Raw genomic sequence first — 19,779 nt, forward strand, 5'->3', positions numbered from 1 at the left:
ACGGTTATAAAGAAGAGGTGAGGTGAAATGGGGTTTAACGTCGCGTCTAAGATTATTGCACTTATATAGCGACGTGCATGTACGTGTGTGTGTGTTTGTGTGGCTGCTTGTACTAGTCCGGACTGATGCCGATTTATAGTGCTAGCTCACTGAGATACCATGCCTACTAAAACACAGTGTACTGACTCCGAGCTGACCACTCCTTGTTTTAGCCCTTAGTGTGTGCCAGACAGGGTAACAGCAAGTACCATCTTTTAACGTCTTTTGGTATGACGCGGCCGGGTATCGAACTCCGGACCTTCCGCTCTCCGGGCGGACGCTCTACCACTAGACAACGGAGGCGGTTCTGTGAAGAAGACGTGGTGGGCCAATAAATCACATCTCTACTAAAGGGTTAAGTCTATGTTACTCGTATCACCACTAGACCACGGAGGCGGTCAGTTTAATTCTTGCTGAAGACCTATTCTACCCCGGACCTTCACGGGTCGGGTAACATGAGGAGGCGAATTTAGTATGGATGGTCAGTTTCTTTATTATGAGGAACACGTGAATGGTGAAGGAGTAAGTATATACTCCGAAACGTTGTGTTCCTCATTAAAAACTTAACATCAATACATTCTCCTCCTCATGTGTATCACTTCTAAATGCCTTTCAAAGACGTGGATAATATAGTTCTGTGGGACAATGGCTCAATGGACAGTGCTCGATATCACAGGTTATATATAACCTAAAGTGCATCAGTTAAATATTACATGTTTTCGTAAAGATATATCTAAATATTAACGTGACGATTTGCCAGACCGGCTCCTTAACGTTTGCTCGAATTTGAGCTTCGCCTCCGCAATTGGTTTTCGCAACCTCGTGCGTATGACTGATGCCGGACACTTCATACCTCTTATACCTCCTATACACGCCTAGGGAATTATTCTGACGTATGATAGGATGCGATCAATGTCACTATAAGCTCGTAAAAATATAACTTGACATAACAGTTTGTGTACACTGTAACTTGATATTTGATAAATGGAATTTATTGAACTTGTCTGTCACGCCCACAGTTTTGCTAGGGAATTAATGAACTCAAAGTAGCCCACTCAACAACTGTGATTATGTGGCCGGATGACGATGAAAGTGAAGGTCACTCGATGGTACGTAGGCATCACCACAGCAATATGTAAACACAATATTTTATGCAGTTACGATCGAAATTTAGCAGTTTTTATACATGATCTCTAGGCAGCTCATTTAACGGAAAGTGCTACTGACTGTGTTATTAAGGTAGCTTGAGGAATAGAAATTTGTACTTTATGTTGGACGTGTTTGCTAAAAAGTGATGTTAGAAAAACTGACGTAAAACTGATGTCGTTAGGGAAAATCGAGGTATAGTTTGTTTGTTTCAAAGTTGTACTGACGTGGGCACTATCCACTCAAACAGGGAGTGTTTATAACCGTTATTAACGTAGCTAAGGGCGTACAGACTTTTGTTTCAAAGATATACTGCATAGGCTGTGAGTATGTATCCAGACTGGTGGTGTTAGTTAACTTGGATGCTAATAACATTGTTATTAATGTAGCTAAATAATTAGTGAGTTTCTCTTATCAATATTTCACAGACAAAATGTCAACTCATGGGAGTGAGTGAGTATGGTTGTACCACGCTTTTAGCAATAATCCGGCAACATCACTGTTGGGGACACTAGAAATGGGTTTAACACATTATAACCATGGGGGGAATCGAACTCGGGTCTTCTGCTTGACGAGCGAACGCTTTAACCACCAGGCTACCCTAGCGCCCCTCGTGCAATGTGGATAGGCTCAACACGAAGTTATAATAATAAAATAGAAAATACTACCAAGGATATTCGAGTATACAGGCCATAAAGGGAATCAATGTGACGGTGTAGTTTATTAAATCCAAAGCAAAGATGTTTCTGTCTCCCCTTTTGATCAAGCGTCAGACTAACTCACACAAGGACCATCCTGTAGTTGAGCAAGAGGTGGTTTTTACTCTCTCTTCAACCAGGAATGCACATCCACTGCTAAAGCCACCATATCCGTTTGATCCTGCCCGGAGAAAGGTTGATCCGTCCGTCCAGGCAAAGTCGGTTAAACTGGTCACCTGCAGTCCAATCAATGCCCCTGTGAACAAAAACAGTTGAGACGTTAATCTCACGTACGTGTATCTGTGAAGAAGAGGTAAGGTGAAATGGGGTTTAACGTCGCGTCCAAGATTAGTGCGCTTATATAGCGACGTGCATGTACGTGTGTGTGTTTGTATGACTGCTTGTACTAGTCCGGACTGATGCCGATATATAGTGCCAGCTCACTGAGATACCATGCCGCAGTTTAACATGAATACCCTACTCAGACACAGTATACTGACTCCGAGCCGACCAGTCCTTGTTTTAGCCCCTTAGTGTGTGCCAGAGTAAGAGCAAGTACCATCTTTTAACGTCTTTTGGTATGACGCGCCCGGGAATCGAACTCCGGACCTTCCGCTCTCCGGGCGGACGCTCTACCACTAGACCACGGAGGCGGTTCTGTGAAGAAGACGTTGTGGGCCAATAATTCACATCTCTACTGTAGGCTTTAGTCTATGTTACTCGTATCACCACTATTATCAAGTATATTTTCCATTCAGATTAACTAAAAAATTGAAAAGGAGTGAGTGAGTTGGGTTTAACGCCGCTTTTAACAGTATTCCAGTTATAGCGCAGCGTGTCACCTTAATGTGGGAGGAAAGCCTGAAGCGATGCAGGTCTCAGACGTTTACCATTTCGGTGAAACCCACGAGCACGGGTATGGTTCTGACAAACCTAGAAACATAATCGGGGATTCGAACCCACAATCATAGGTTTCTGGTGTGCCCAAGGGACGCAACTCTGAACAGGGAGTCGCTGCGCCTTAGACGACTGGGCCACCCGTGCACCCAATTGTAAAGGAACATGTTTGGTGTTACCTACCATTCGTAGAAGATGCCTTCGTCATGAACGCAGTGATGTAGTCGTGTTTCTCTGTCGTGTTCAAGATGATCAGACGTCCGTTTTCCCTCTGACATCGGGCCTGGCTGTCTGCCCAGTTCTTCCAAGGGTTGGTGTTGTACAGCTTGAAACAGAAGCGTGGGTAGAGGACCGATGTGTAGCCTTGAGACACGGGGCACGGGTCTGCATTCGGGAGAGCTAAACACACATCCACAATAATGACACAAGTTATTTACAAAGAATGATATGAAACGTAGTCTCCTGTCACTGTGGGATACCTTTATATGACGTCATCAGTTAAATATGTCAGCAATGTCAGCCACTGAACCAATGTCAATAAGAGTTTAAAGTATCCCAAAACATATGACTCCTAACATCTCCACTCTTCAAAAAAAAAGAGACGCACAGGTAGTATGTAGTTCATTGAACCTGACTACACAAAAAATCCGGTATCTAAATTGGATATTTGTTATTGGAAAATGTTGGTGGTGTGATATTCGAACGCAGGCATTGTCGATTTGCAAAGTCTTAAACGGCATTCTTTTCAAACTTGTTCAAAAATGTCATGGAGGAAAACAGTTAAGCAAAGTGCACGTGCAAGTTATGGCATTCGTAACTCGTGGTAGTGGCTATAAAAAAGGCAAGCATAAGCCAATAATTTGTCATTCAATTGTCAACATTTTTCAATCTCGAAACTGACAAGATTCAGCGCTGTCGATCGGAGCATCGCCATAGGACGTATCCAAAGAGGGGAATCACAGTCTTCTGTTGTACGCCACTTCAACGTCCACCATTGTCCGCCTTTGTGACCGATACACTTCAATTCCAGTTCAATTCCACTGCAGACCGTCCGTGAACCGGCCGACCAAGAGCTACCAAACCAACCATTGACCGCCAGACGGAGGTGTTTCAGCAGGACAACGCTCCACCACAGACAGCTCGTGTCCCGGCAGTCTATCTTCATAATGCCAACATCAACGGCTTACCCGTGCCGTCGAGATCTCCAGATCTCAACCCAATCGAACACTTCTGGAATGAACTCGATCGATGTGTACGTCAACGTCAGAATACGCCACAGGAACTACTACAACTGGCCAACGCGTTACAAGCAGTATGGCGCAGAATTCCGCAGGACAGAATTTGTACACATATCCAGTCAGAGCCGAGAGGATGCAGTGCCGTGATTGCTGCCCGGGGCGGTCACCACGAGACACTGAGTTCAGCGCAACCTTGTGGCCTTATTTGACATGACAATGAACAGTTTTCAATGCCTTCGTACAACGACAACATAGGACTATCGAGCTCCAAAATTGAATGAATGAATGTTGAGAAATAGAAATATATGTACACGCTGTTGCTTGATTGACAGTGATATGGACGGAAAACCGAATGTTAGAAAGCGTCCAAAAAACGTCGTTTTTTCTCGTCTAATGACCGTATACGGGAAAATACGTTTTCGTTTTTCAAGAGTAATAATATGATTGTGAAAATTTAGCCATGGTTTGGAAGCTATTTAGATATGCAATTTAAGTAATTGACTCGAGTACAGCTGTGCGGCGTCAGGTCGCAAATAGACAAGTCAGTGAGAGCCGGATGTTAAGGGTAGAGAAGGACATGCTAAGCCTTTTCGTGCACACCTGGTTTCAACGTTCTTTTCAGTGACCCATCCACAGAAACCATTGCTCTATTGCCTATCACGCCCAATGGAATCTGCTTCGGTTTGGTATCGAGACTGATTATTGCTTTGAGAATTTTGTCTAAATTAAATCATACTCAAAGGAAATCGAGTCGATTGTGCGATGCCGAATGTATCATGAGCACGCGATTATGAATCACTATCAAATAGTGACGATACCATGTGTTCGAGAAAAGGTGAGCGTATCTTGCTCCATCGGTGGCACCCGTCACAAACACATGCAAGGGGAAGTAAATTGTTCGCCTGAAAAAAGAGTCAAAATAGGGAACTACTTCGGACGCGTCAAGTTTGGAACTGTCCATCACGTGTCTACCATAAAACGTTTTGATATCTTTACTGAGACCTTGAATGTTGCAACCTTGATCAAACAACTCCTGAACAATAGTCTTATGACGCTTTTGAAAGCATGCTCGATTGTACCTCAAACGTTTTGGAGCTGCTGAAATACTGTTCTACATAAAAGGAAAGTTGACTCTTGGAAGGTTAAAGTCATCCCTTTTGTCATACTGACTTGTGGAGAGTGTTTTGTCACTCTGGATCTTTATGCATAGATCTAACTAGGAAATAGATGCGGCGGTCTCACTCGTTTCGATTATGTCTAGTTCATACCATAATCCAGTTACACCGCGAGCAAAGATAAGATACTAATAAGATATTCGGTACCATCGATCATCGGATCCGGTCATTCTAACGTCGTGTAACTCTACAAAGCTAACTGCAGTGCTTCAGGTAGCCCATGCCCTCTCAAAGTGACTCAAGTGTTTTAATGGCTACATCATTACACCATTTACGTAAAAATGTCCACCCCAAATGTATAATGGCTTGCTGACTTGGTTGAGGCATATCATCGTGTCATAATTGCGTAGATCGATGCTCATGGTGTTAATCAACGGGTTGTCTGGTCCAAATTTGATTATTTACAGACCACCGTCACATATCTAGAGCATTGTGATGTCAAACAACAAACAAAACATAATATTATAACCGAATTCAAACAATTACATTCTGTAACAACTTAAGGACACATACGAGGCCATGCACATTGTGGGAAAGAAACATGTCTGAACAGTGTCTCACCTCCTTGCTTGATGTAGGATCTGGATCCTGGGATGCCAGATGACGACAAAGATGATCTGTAGATGGAACACTGGTCCCCATGATAAGTCAAAGCAACACACTTCTCATCCTCGGCACAACGTTTAGCACAGGATGTCAGATGTTGAGTTGAGAATACGTCGGATGCGACCTCATTGGCTGCCAGGTCGTCCTGTGTGATAAACCGTTGAAAAATATGCCAGTAACAAGTATTGCCAGCAAATACAGCCGTCATGAAAAGGGGGAGAAGTAACACCGCCATCGTCCTTAGTGGTGTGTCTCATGTGTGTGATATCTGTCTGTTGTGTACGGTGTCTCTGACGTCCAAGATGAAGCAATAATATCTGTGATATATCTGTTATTACCACTGTGTCTCTGACATCCAAGATGAAGCGACAAACGTTGTGATATATCTGTTATTACCACTTTGTCTCTGACGTCCAAGATGAAGCCACAATTTGTGGGATATATCTGTTATTAGCGCTGTCCCTCTGACGCCCACGATTAAGCAACACTTTGTGTGATATATCTGTTACTACCACTGTGTCTCTGACGTCCAATATGAAGCAACAATCGTTGTGATATATCTGTTATCCTAACTGTGTCTCTGACGTCCAAGATGAAGCAACAATCGTTGTGATATATCTGTTATCACCACTGTGTCTCTGACGTCCAATATGAAGCAACAATCGTTGTGATATATCTGTTATTACCACTTTGTCTCTGACGTCCAAGATGAAGACACTAGAGAGAGTGGGAAAGAGTGCCACGAATCACCAAAGAGGTTTGTGTTGCATGACTGGGCGGAGTTTATGGAAACCCAAACAAACGGGTAGTTGTGCGAGATCTGAGTATGTACAGGTTAATGATTAGATATTGATTATACCCGTATAAAGAAGCGAACACTCTGCATAATAATTGTTCTTGTCTGACTGCAGTAGAAAACTATACACCAGGTGCGCGGAAAGCTTGATATAAACATAGTTATTTCTATACAGTTGAGGGATTGGCAAAAACACAAGGTTTGCTTATCTCAATGCCTCTCCCAAACATGATACACATAAAATTACAATGTATTGAAAGTGGCATGAGAAATAGCATACACTATGTCATTGGCATTAAAGTTGGAATTGTTCTGTTAGTGTTTAATTACTGGATTATCCTTCGTAACTACAGCTACGTTATTATTAACATCCAACACAACAACGTCGCAGTATCATTTCGCAAAGCCAACATCTCAGACAAAATCTCTAAATGAAGAAGATGGAAAATAACTGTGCACTTATCTAAAATGTGTTACAGTCGTTAAATGCGAATTACAATTAGCATCAGCTTTTCTCAAGTCCTGACGGATGTTGTTTGTATCATTATAGCAATACTCCTGGAATCAATTAGACACGGTGGTGTGATCAGTAACGATCTACCGTTGTACTTTTTGAATATCAATAATAACGCTGAATGCCTAATCAGGTTCCAGTTTTTCCCACACAAGATTAATTGCCGTACAAATCCTGCATTCTGAGACCAAACTTTAATCCTGGTGACTTTTGATAAAAAATATCACCTCATATTTTAAAACGGTATAAATCGTTCGGTAATGTGTTCCATATGTGTTAAATTGTGTGACAGATCTGTTATTATGGAAGAGAATTCAGGGATGTCGACATCTTTTTTATGAGGAACACAACGTTTCGGAGTATATGCTTACTCCTTCATGAATGAATGCTATGAGGCAGAGAGCATAAATGTAAGAGCAACAAAAGTCAGAGAAAAGTAGCACCGACAAGATTCAAAGCAATTCCCAAGCACTAGGCAGATAGGTTCCCTGGTCACGGTTCATGGCTGGCTGGTGTCTCCTGATGTCAATGGCTTCTTATAGTTTTTTTTGTCTCCAGTTGTTGTTGGTAGACATGACGTTGGTGGCTTCCCACATGGTGTCTTGGTTCCTGAGATATGTGTTCTTGTTTGATGACATGGGTCTGGTGTTCTTCGAGTCGGGTGTTGGGGGGTCTGGGGGTTTCACCAATGTACTGGTGGCCACTATTGGAGGGGATCTGGTATATACATCCCCACATCCCTTATTGCTGTGATCTTTGTCTTGCTAATTATCCAGCTGGCGTCCATTTGTCCATTGCTATTTGTATTCTTTTACCTATCAGTGCTAATTACCTCCGGCTTCCCGCTTGCCCACTGTCCTTTGTCAATTAGCAGTCAGTGATAATTTAAGTCCTGGCTTCCAGTGGTCCATTACTATCAGGGCTCATAACTATAAAGTGTTGGCTTCCATTGTCTATTGCTGATCACCTATCAGCACCAATTATCTGTTATCTTCCCTTGTTACGTTTCCAACCTTTGGTTCTCCTATTACTTTTGTTGCCCTTACATATACATATATGTGCTCTCTGCCTCATAGAATTCATTCACCTGACGAAGGAGTAAGCATATACTCCGAAACGTTGTGTTCCTCATAATAAAGAAGTCACATCCATGAATTCCCTTACCTGCCTTTCAAAGACTAGATCTGGTGTTGTGAAATCAATTTAACATGAACACCACAGTAGAACATCCAATGTTTCCAGCTAAATTAATACAAAAGTAATATTCCCATTTTGGTGTTATTTTTCACTGGATCCTATACACATATTTCTTTAAAGATAGTGCCTCATCACTGTAGCGCACCTGACTGTATAATTAATAATGTATTAACATTAAGATGCTACTCGACAGTAGTTTCACGTTTGCATGAAGATTCAAATAATCCAACCAACACTTAATCTATTCAAACTGCAAAGGTTTTTTATCAAGGTAGATCATATATATATCGCAAAAAGGAAAAGATGTGTCGTGATCAACTACTCACTCCACATACACATTTCATCGTTACATGACACATAAAAATGGTGGAGCAATGTCCGTAAAAAGTCAATCGGATTCGAACACATTGATCAAAATCAAGTGTCATCATTTGTAGAAACAAACATGTGAAGTTTCAGCGTCACTGTTCTTGTGGTTTCTAAGGAGAAGCTGTTCACTGATGCCGACACAGCTCCCCGTCGGCGTGAGAATCGATGCCCGATGAAGTCAATCAGCAGCAATCTGTTGATACAACGAGAACAACACAGAAATCAATTCTCATCATGTCATGTCTTCTGTTGTTGATTTTTAACGCCCTTTGAAAATCATCGTACTATTGTACATGTTCTGAATTGAGAATGTAAATTGCCACACTGCCAAGGAAGTATGCACGAAGCGACTCCTATAAAAATGATGAATGGATTTCCAACCACGGCCCTTTTAGAATTATACTTTTATGAGGTATCAACAAACTGAATCAATAGAGTGTGTTACCTGTATAACATAAGTTTTTTGCCAATGTTCGCTGCGGCTGATGTTTTGGTATAAGCAAACACGCTTGTATAGACACATTGGGAATACCGATTCGCTGCACTTCGGTTAAACTGTTTACTATAAGGGAAACGCTATTTTTTAAGGGCATAATCATTTGCAGAAGCCCGAGGTCTTCCATTAACTGCCGGACAAAGGAGGTCAGTTGGAAAGACCGAGGGCTTCTACAAATCCTAATGCCTTAAAAAATAGCATTACCGTTATTATTGCAACAATGGATGAAATTTGTTATCAAATAAAATAAACAACAATTTCGGTTTTAAAACAATTACTGCAATCAACACGAATTTCATGGCCCCACATTAAGAAATATGACAAATAAAGACAGAGAACAAATCAGATGACGTCGCGATGACGTCACTATTAAACGTGACGTCACATTTCCCTATCACTATGACGTCACCTAACAAAGGCGTGATAATGTACCGTCGTCAAGCAATATGAGGACATTATCAAGTTACAGTGGCCCGCTCATTTGTGATAACACGTAGACGGTTTAATGATAATTCTCTCCATTTCAGCTTTTATGAGTGAGTGAGTTGGGTTTAAAGTCGCTTTTAACAGTATTTCAGTTATATCACGGCGTGTCAGCTTAGAGTGGGAGGAAAGCCCGAAGTGATGCAGGTGAAAGACGTTTACCACTTCGGTGAAACCCAGGAGCACGTGTATGGTGCTGTCACACCTAGAAACATAATCGGGGCGAACCGGGATTTTAACCCACGATCATAGGTTTCTGGCGTGCCGAAGGGACGCAACTCTGCACAGCGAATCGCGGCGACTTAGACAACTGGACCCCTCGTGCCCCCATCTATAATGAAGTTCAACACAAAGTCGTATATTGCCGATTATTATGTTATCGAGGTTTGATAACGTGTGACAATAAAAGTATTGAGTTTCATAATAGATTTGGTCGTATTTGTGAGGAAATTTGACATTTAGTGGATCCTTTAGAGATAAAAAAAATGTAGTAAGTATGACAAAATAAACATGACTAGAAAATCAATAAAATCATTTGTTTGAATGAAAACAATATCATCCTCGGCATGGTGAGATTATTCATATGTCTTTGTTTGTTTGTTGTTTAAAGTCTCACTCACCAATATTCCAGCTGAATGACGGCGGTCTGTAAGTACATGTAATCGAGACTGGCCCAGACAAATCCAGTGACTGATATCATGAGCATCGGTTCACGCAATTGGGATACGATAACAACTTATTCGCCTTTCACAAGCATGGTTTGCTGAGACATATTCTAACCCGGATCTTTACGGGTCAAATTATTTATCACTGCTTCAAGACGCATAAATAAAGCATGAACACCACCTTCAACTAATTGATGCAGGATATACGGGATATAGTTTCTGGCTCCGTCCGTCGGACTTCAATGAGCACAATGTTGCAAGCATAATGAGAGGATGCATAATTAGGCTGATTGAGTCAGTGTCCCTTTTTGAGTTTTTGTTACCTAGCTTACGACAAGAAACCTTAAACTGTAAGTGCCTGGTCCAATCCTAGATTACACACAGTTGGATTTCATTCTACTTTGAATACTATTTCAGCTTTTAGGGTCATAGCTCAATACAAGAGGACACCCGTAGGGATACCGGTCAGCATATAGGTATCCGGCAACATACAATCGTCGTCAAAAAGTCGACTCAGTTGGTTGGCTGGTCGGGCTGGGTTACCTGGTTGATGCATGTCACCGTATCCCAACTGCGCGGATCGATGCTCATGACGTCAACCACTGGACTGTCTTGTCCAGACTCGATTATATTAACTCGTCGTCGCATAGCTGGATATTGCTGTGTGCGGCGTTGAACATCAAACAAACAAAGAAACAATATTCTTCTATTGTACAAAGCGATCGCTTGTCACGCCGAAGACCAGGGTGCAGTATTTATGTACAGCCGTCATATAGCTGGAATATGGCTGAAATAGGCGCTAAACACCAATTAAGGTTATGACGAGGGTTTGTCGATGATTCGACCCAACTATAACAGGGTTTTGAGCACATTCGGGGCCGTGTGAATTTCGGCGTCGCAGGCAACGCAATAGAGATCCCTCTTCAGCTGTCATGGGATGACTGTCAACAGTGAACAATCACTCAGTCAAGGCCAGATTTCAAATTTCAAACGTACACAGCAAATGTGACACTGAACGATGGACTCGAATCAGTTCGTCTAAAAAAACAAGAAGATTGTTGACAAAGCAAACGAAACGGATTCACCTCAGTCATGCCAACATTATTAAGTTTCTGGAAGACAATGAACACATGAACAAAGACGAAGCTTTGGAAGCATGTCACTAATTGGCATTTTAATTATTGAACAGCGAGTCAGACCTGTGACGGAAAACACTGCAATGTGACGCAGATTCGCTTATGAACCTGGAGGAGTGAGTGAGTAAGTTTGGTTTTACGCCGCTTTTAGCAATATTCCAGCAATATCACGGCGGGGGACACCACAAATGGGCTTCACAAATTGTACCCATGTCGGGAATCGAACCCGGGTCTTCGGCGTGACGAGCGAACGCTTTAACCACTAGGCTACCCGACCGCCCCTGAACCTGGAGGAAGCTGGGTTTGGTGTGCCATGACCGTAACACATCTTATCGTGGAACATACACTCTTCAAAAAAGGAAATGCACAGGTACATTTTTAGTAAATTTATTGTACCTAATAAAGTCGATATATTTAATTGAATATCATAGATACAAATATGACATTTTGGAGGTCAATAGTCATTTAATGTCGTTGTACAAATGCATTGAAAACTGTTCATTGTCATGTCACATAAGGCCACAAAGGGGTGGGACGACCGTGTGTGCGTGTCTGTGCGCGTGCGTGAATGTGTTTGTGAATGTGTGTTTGAATCGGTTTGGTGTGCCGTGACGGTAGTGAATATCTTATCGTGGAACATACCGTGTGGGATCCTGTATGAAGTACGTTTGACGTGTGCCGTGTGCCTTGACGGTAGTGAATATCTTATCGTGGAACATACCATGTGGGATCCTGTATGTAGTATGCTTGACGTTACTCAGCGCCTCAATGAACGACGACCAGTTGTCATGTAGACTTGATATTGGTTATCCAGTGATGGAGGTGGGATGAGTGTGTGTGTGTGTTTGCGTGTGCGTGTGCGTGTGTGTGTGTGTGCGTGCGTGTGCGTGAATGTGTTTGTGAATGAGTGTATGTGAGTGATAGGGTAGAACAGGTCTTCAGCAACCCATGTTTGCCATAAAAGGCGACTATGCTTGTCGTACAAGGCGTCTAACGGGATCGGGTGGTCAGGCTCGCTGACTTTGTTGATGCATGTAATTGTATCCCATAGCGGGGATCGATGCTCATGTTATCTATCACTGGATTTGTTGGTCCAGACTCGATTATTTACAGACTGCCATCATATAGCTGGAATATTGCTGAGTGAGGCGTTAAACAAGAAATAAATATACAAAATGTTTCTACCTCTGTGTGTGTTCTTCTATCCCTGTGTGTGTTTCTGTATATGTGAGTGTGTGTGTGTGTGTGTGCGGGGTGAGCGCGAGAGATGTGTGTGTGTGTTTGAGGGAAGGCTGGTGTGTGTGCGTATGTGTGTGTGTGCGTATGTGTGTGTGTGTGTGTGTGTGAAGGTTGAGGTGTGTGTGAGAATGATTGTGGATGAGTGTGGGTTTGAGGGAAGGCTGGTGTGTATGGGCGCGTGCGCGCGTGTGTGTGTGTTGGGGGGGGGGGGCGTATGTGTGTGTGTGTGTGTGTGTGTGTGAAAGCTGAGGTGTGTGTGTGTCTGTGAACGTTTAAATACGACTTGTGATACAGCTGTATGTATGTGTGTGTGTGTGTGTGCATATGTATGTGTGTGCGTGCGTGCGTGCGTGCGTGCGTGCGTGCGTGCGTATGCGTGTGTGTATGTGTGTGTGTGTGAAGGCTGAGATGTGTGAATCCGTGAACGTTTAAATACGACTTGTGATTCAGCTGTATATGTGTGAGACAAGACCATTTTACGTTATTGCAGGCACATTGACCATGACTTATCCCACGTCTTCAGCAGCTTTGTCAGTTTAACAGTTGGCGCTCTGTGGCAATAAGGTATCATTAGGAAGCATCGTTGAGGTATTCAATTTGAACTTGATCAATATGACAGCCTCCCATTTGTGTGTGATTCAATACGAAATCTTAATGGCTGATCGATGGTACAATTATTACGCCATTAGGAAGGCTTTAGAAAAACATGAGAAAATAGGTTTTTGTGTCATTATTGTCAGTCACAAACTAAAGATTATCAATCCGTGAGACAATTCAGTACAGAAATGCACCCTGTGTGGACCGGATTTTGAGAATGACGCAAGGTTACTTTGCTCCAGAACTGACTTCGGACGATTAACCAGCATATTACCTTGGAGAGAGTGTAGATCCACAGACCATAATATAATAGGACAATCAATGATAACGTTCTGGAGATTGAGGTCTTGGTTCTCGTCGGCGAGTGAGTGAATAATGTGTCCTTTCAAACAGCAGTTCAGTTGTATGACGGTATGTTAATTATAATCTGGCAGGTAATTCTGTTTTAACAAAGGTCACGCTAAAAGGCTTTTATCACTTTGATGAAACGCACGAGTATGGCTTTGGTGCTTATATAGGGGATCCTGACACGGCTAAAGGGCGCAATTCTAAACATCAGTGTATGGAAAAAATATTACCAAAGTAGCCCATGGTACAAGTTCACAAACTGGTCTTTGTGCTTGGAAAGTTTCTTGAAAGAATGCCAATTAGTTTTAGGGATAGGGGACAAAAACACCACTATGAACACAGTCAAAGTCAAACTTGTTGCCATGGAAACGAAAACAAATATGTAAATTCTAAAAATCCCTTCATAGGTAAATGCACCAGTGGATAACCTGATCTTTGTGTGTGCAAAGTGTCATGAAAGAATACTTATTAGTTTCACGGACACGCGGACGGACGGGCGGACAGTGAAGCTTATTACTATATCTCTACTATATAGATGAAGAGTAACTGCTTCATATAAACTGCTACAAATATTCTGGTGCTGAAAATATGTTACATTCGTCTGATCAATATTTTATCACAACAGATTCCTGTACAACACCCATGTTCGGACACCTTGAGACAGAGAGACACACCCTAAAGGAGGAGTGGTGTAACTACTCTGTTAGCAGTGTCACTGTCGGATGTGTCACCACCTTGATACAGGCGAGTCAGCGGAGGCACACTGAAGACACCAACTGATTGAAAACAGCCTGAAGGTGTTGTTTTCATTGTCAACCAAGGATTGGTATAACTGAGCTAGCGTTACCTGCTGGTTCTGGCCCATCACATCCCAGACATGTTCTGTGAGGTTGGTTGGTTGGTTTGTTGTTTAACGCCTCACTCAGCAATATTCCAGCTATATGACGGCGGTCTGTAAGTAATCGAGTCTGGACCAGACAACCCAGTGATTGACATCATGAGCATCGATCCGCGCAATTGGGATCGATGACATGCATCAACCAAGTCAGCGAGCCTGACCACCCGATCCCATTAGTCGCCTTTTACGACAAGCATAGTCGCCTTTTACGGCAAGCATGGGTTGCTGAAAACCTATTCTACCCAGGAATCTTCACGGGTCTGTTCTGTGAGGAAGAAGTCTGGAGGAATAGACTGTTGGTTGATAGATTGTTTTACGTCACTCTAAGCAATATACCACCTTTATGACGCCGGTCTGTAAATAATCGAGTCTGGACCAGACAATCCAGTGTCTGATATCATGAGCATCGATCAACGCAATTGGGATCGATGACATGCTTCAACCAAGTCAGCGAGCCTGACCTCCCGAATAGACGGCCATGGTAGGACAGCAATGTTAAACTGCCTTAAAAACATGTTACAACACGTTGAAGATGTGGACGGGCATTATCCTGCTGCAACGTGCGTTGTATCCCAATTGCTTGGATCGATGCTCATAAGGGTCAATCACCAGATTGTCTGGTCCAGACACGATTATTTACAGACCGCCGTCATATAGCTGGAATATTGATAAGTGCGGCGTTGAACAACACATAATCAAATTATCAAATCATGTAGCTTGAATGTAATTGATCGGCGTTGAACAACAACCACAAAATGTCTCTAGCACGTTTGTCTAATTTGATTCATTGGGCTGCTTTGACGTTGTGTTGTGTGGGTCACATACGAAGTCAGGACGAAGCGAATGGGTCCAGTATAAATCCAAACAGAATTGATAATCGGGGAAACAATATCAGCAAAGCAAAATCAATTTTCCCACACTGAAACAAACTAGAAAGTTTGTTGTAATCATGTGCGGCTTAACACAACCAGTGAAGTGAAAGCAAGCTGTGTGACACGAGATTTATTATATATAATATTGACCCAGAGATTCTTAGCAAATGTGTTCTTAGTCACACCTTGAATGAGTTATTTGAAGCCAATTAAGATAATTGGCTTAGTTAATTATCTCCAAAGCAGTGGGTGGGTGGGTGAGTGAGTGTAACGTCTTATCGGTAAGATTTCAGGCATATCGTGACGAAAAAAAGTTATACATTAATAATATATATATTTAGATTGTACATGTATAGAAACAAACTGTCATCGAAGGACAGTACAACTAAATAATTACAAATTCTACTTAAAACTAGTCTGAGGACATTTAAAATAATACATAATTATTCTTTCAATAACGGAATGTCGAAATGTGGCCTTACCAGTTGCCAGTGAGGCGATCGTGAAGGTTAATATTCGCAGCTGAAATGAAATCTGGTACCTTATTAAAACTAGATACTATCAACTATCAAGGACTGATATTTGATTCTGATTCCGAGGGGTGGAAGAAGAGATGATGTCTTATTGTAAATATCGCTGTAAGGAAAAGAATGTATGGATGTCAACTTCTTTATTATGAGGAATACAACGTTTTGGAGTATATTCTTAAGCCTTCATCAGGTAAGCATATACTCCGTAACGTTGTGTTCCTAATAATAAGGAAGTTGACATCCATAAATTCTCTTCCTTATGTGTATCACTCCTAAATACCATTCAAAGACCTCCACATCGCCGTAAGGAGCATCAAGTACTCAATCAACAGTTGGATTTGACTGCTCAGAACCTAATTTTGTGATGTATTGTAAAGATAATTTCAGACAGCGTTGCTTAAGGGATGGTTCATCCGCCTCCACATACAGACTATGAATAGGAGAATTTATAAAGGCTCCAAGACAAAGCCTCAGTCCTTGATAGTGGATAGTATCTAGTTTTAATAAATTACGTTTACATGCTCCACCATAGACGATGGAGCCGTATCAAAATTTTAAATAGATCAGTGACCTGCGACCCCACTTTGAATTAGAAACGACCTGCGACAAGTCGAGTGCTTTCAGGCATTTGGCTTCAGGTTTTCAGGATTTCGGGCGTTCAGGCTATCAAAGATAAGTCCCAAGAACTTGGCCTCCTACACAGTTTTGATAAGGGTGCTCTTCAATAATAGTTACGGGCCTTTATGCGGCTTATATTGTCTGGAGAAATGTATACAATTAGATTTTGGATTAGAAACGGTAAACACATGTTCAAGGGAGCACTTGTGAATTTCATTGATATATATTTGTAATAACCTCTCTGTGGTATGCATATTTTTACACCAAGAAATATTAAAATCATCCACAAAAAATAATCCACCCACTGACACATTTTAAACCTTTCAAAGATTTTTTATGTCAAAACGAAATAATGTGACATACAAAATACTGCGTGTAACAAATGTTACATTTGGGATAAAGTACAGATTCTCGTCCTTTTTTGGGTCAACAGAAAATGATAAATATTACTATTACTATTTTTCCGCAAACCTATTGAATATTTGTTATTAGATTATTGGTTTCCAAATTTCAAACTAATCTATTGATTACACTTCGTTCCATGGCATTGCAAACGAACTGGTTAAAGATATGTATAGGGCGGTAATTCCGGCCAGGTTTTGGTATGGGGACTGCGATGGCCTTATGCCACAAAGAAGGAAAATTCCCTGACGTCTATATTTGGTCAAATGTATCTTAAAGTGTCTCAAGACATGATTCAGGCAAATTCTTCAGTAGCTGATAGTAGATATCATCGTCGCCTCCTGCAGTAAACTGAGCTTGAGCAAGAGCGGTATGTAGCTCAATGAATCAAAATACTTTATTTTCGGCCTTATCAAAATCAAACTTAACTCTTTTCTTTACTGATATCTCTGAAACTCTGGACATAATTTGAAGATCAAGAATTTTGGGCTGAAGTTTCGCCAAGGTTATTTGCAATGTCAGATTTATCAATTATTATTTTGTCACCATCTTTAAGATGGTGGACAGAGGATCTTGAACCTTAGCGTTTTATTTATAGCCATGTTTCACACCTTAGACATGAGTGTGCGTGAATTAATTTTGGAGACATAGTTCCTCCAATATTGATGCCTGTTTTGTTTGTAGGCACGTCGTGACTTGGTACTAGTAAGTTGAACATTTTTTCAAGTTAAGAGCGGTAGAAACATGAATTTATGGTAGTAACATTTGGCGTTGTAACATGAATACCCAACTAAGACACAGTGTACTGACTCTTATATAGCGACGTACATACACGAGTGTGTGTGTGTCTGGCTGCTTGTACTAGTCCGGACTGATGCCAAATTATAGTGCTAGCACACTGAGATACCATGCCGCAGTTTAACATAAATACCCTACTCAGACACAGTATACAGACTCCGAGCCAGCCAGTCCTTGTTTTAGCCCCTTAATGCCAAGCTCCAGACAGGGTGACTCGGCCGGGGATCGAACCCCCAAGTTTCGCTCTTCAGGCAGACGCTCTACCACTAGACCACGGAGGCAGTCCTGTGATAAAGGCGCTTCATCATCCGGTTTACAGGTTTTAGGACAGTAGGGAAGATATCACTTCCTCAGAGATCGTCATGTGCAGATCATTCAAGTTCATTGTGAAGATCTGAATCTGTGGAGGAAAGATAAAGGGCGGAGTAATTGCCAGTGGCAGGTGTTCAAGCTCGCTGACTTGGTTGATACATGACATCGTAATCCCCATTGCGTGAATCGATGCTCATGATGTCAATCACTGGTTTGTCTGGTCCAGACTCGATTATATACAGAACGCAAAGGAAAGTCTGTAAATCACTATTAATGAACTAATACAAATATGAAAATTGCAATGATCAAATACAAGAACCTGTGTTTGCCGTCACATTGCTGCGTATGGCGTTAAATTTCAAACGAACAAAAAATACTGAAACACTTTTTACTTATTTTCCTTCAGCTTGTTAAAATATGTGGGACAGGATACGTTGTTCCTTCAAAATTGAAAAGGCTATTCAGTTTTGAATGTCTGATGAAACAGATCCATAGGGCGATAAAGGCAAAATAATGATGTTTGAATGTATGATTTGATAACTTAAATTCCATCACTGAAATGCTCTATCGGTAGAATTCACAGTTTCATTACAAATTTGATCTGAAATATATCGTTCTGGAACGCTTACATTTGATTTGCTCTTCTTCCTATAAATGACAAGCTGTACAATATAGTCACCTGATGTGATGTCATTGGAAGTCTCCTTGTAAACCGATGGTAGTACACGTCTTGAAGACACAAAACAAACAAGATTTTGTTGTGATTTTATTGAAACTTCAGCGGCTTGTCAAGCACAGAGACCATGGGGTAGCGTGGTGGTTATAGCTTTCTCTCGTCACGCCGAAGCCCCGGGTTTGATTCTACATTCGCGTACAATGTGTGAACAGCCCCTCCAACCCCCCCCCCCCCCCCCCCCCCCCCCCCCACACACACACACACACACACACACATACCCCCACAAACACACACACACAAAAAAGAAAAAAAAGAAGACGAAATTGAAAAAACAAAAGGCCAAAAACGTTTTGTGGTAGACATGTGTAGGTTTCTAAAGTTGACAGGGGCGGTCGGGTAGCCTGGTGGTTAAAGCGTTCGCTCGTCACGCCATAGATCCGGGTTCGATTCATGGGTACATCTCAAAAGGTGTTTTTTGGGAAATATAACCCTGTCACCTGAAGCAAATGTATGTACATCTAAACATCTAACACTGGGCCATCAATAACACACGTATAAAGAATTATCATCAGCAAATAATTTAATAAAACTTGGTATGTCATCATCTATATCAATAAATAAATATCATTAATAAAAAGAAGTGGCCTCAGCACCGATCCTTGTGAAATGCCTGCTAGTAAAGATTTAGTATAGGATTTATATCAACTGACTACAGTATATTGGTTTCTATTGTTTTGATAACTTTCACACTTATCTGAGAGTGGTCCTCGTATTCCAACGTGTGTTCCGGGAACTGGACAACAGGTTAATGAGACTGAAGGACCATCTCGACACCGGAAGAAAGACATCCATGCAGTTCCTAGACGCCGCTAGCCACCTTATCTAATTTGGACAATACCTTTCTACGATTTGCCTGTGGTTAATTGATTGAATGTAAAATATTGCCCAAACTAGTGTTATATTTTTCTTCTGTGTTATATTGTAAATATAATATATCCGTAACTTTCATTATGTGTTATGGTTGTATTTCATTT

The 19,779-nt window shown here is 41.6% G+C and overlaps 1 protein-coding gene across 1 annotated transcript; it reads right to left on the reverse strand.

Annotated features, from left to right (window-relative positions):
* Positions 1 to 272: 272 nt before the first annotated feature.
* On the reverse strand, positions 273 to 6,511 carry LOC124120453. The gene is made up of 3 exons (XM_046483274.2): positions 5,755 to 6,511; positions 2,964 to 3,179; positions 273 to 2,139 (listed from the first exon to the last, which is right to left on the reverse strand). Exons 1-3 carry the CDS (start codon positions 6,032 to 6,034, stop codon positions 1,955 to 1,957), a joined length of 681 nt encoding a protein of 226 aa, XP_046339230.2. The 5' UTR covers positions 6,035 to 6,511; the 3' UTR covers positions 273 to 1,954.
* Positions 6,512 to 19,779: the final 13,268 nt, after the last annotated feature.

This window comes from Haliotis rufescens, unplaced genomic scaffold (genome assembly GCF_023055435.1).
Source record: "Haliotis rufescens isolate VD_foot unplaced genomic scaffold, xgHalRufe1.0.p SCAF_24, whole genome shotgun sequence".
NCBI classification, from domain to species: Eukaryota; Metazoa; Mollusca; class Gastropoda; order Lepetellida; family Haliotidae; genus Haliotis; species Haliotis rufescens.

Bases quoted from the DNA above. Each gene is read 5' to 3' on its own strand.
- LOC124120453 (XM_046483274.2), bottom strand. From the start codon at position 6,034: ATGGCGGTGTTACTTCTCCCCCTTTTCATGACGGCTGTATTTGCTGGC. The intron at 3,180-5,754 runs GTGAGACACTGT...ATGTGTGTTTAG, and splicing joins ATCCTACATCAAGCAAGGAG to CTCTCCCGAATGCAGACCCG. The intron at 2,140-2,963 runs GTAGGTAACACC...TTTTGTTCACAG, and splicing joins GAAGGCATCTTCTACGAATG to GGGCATTGATTGGACTGCAG.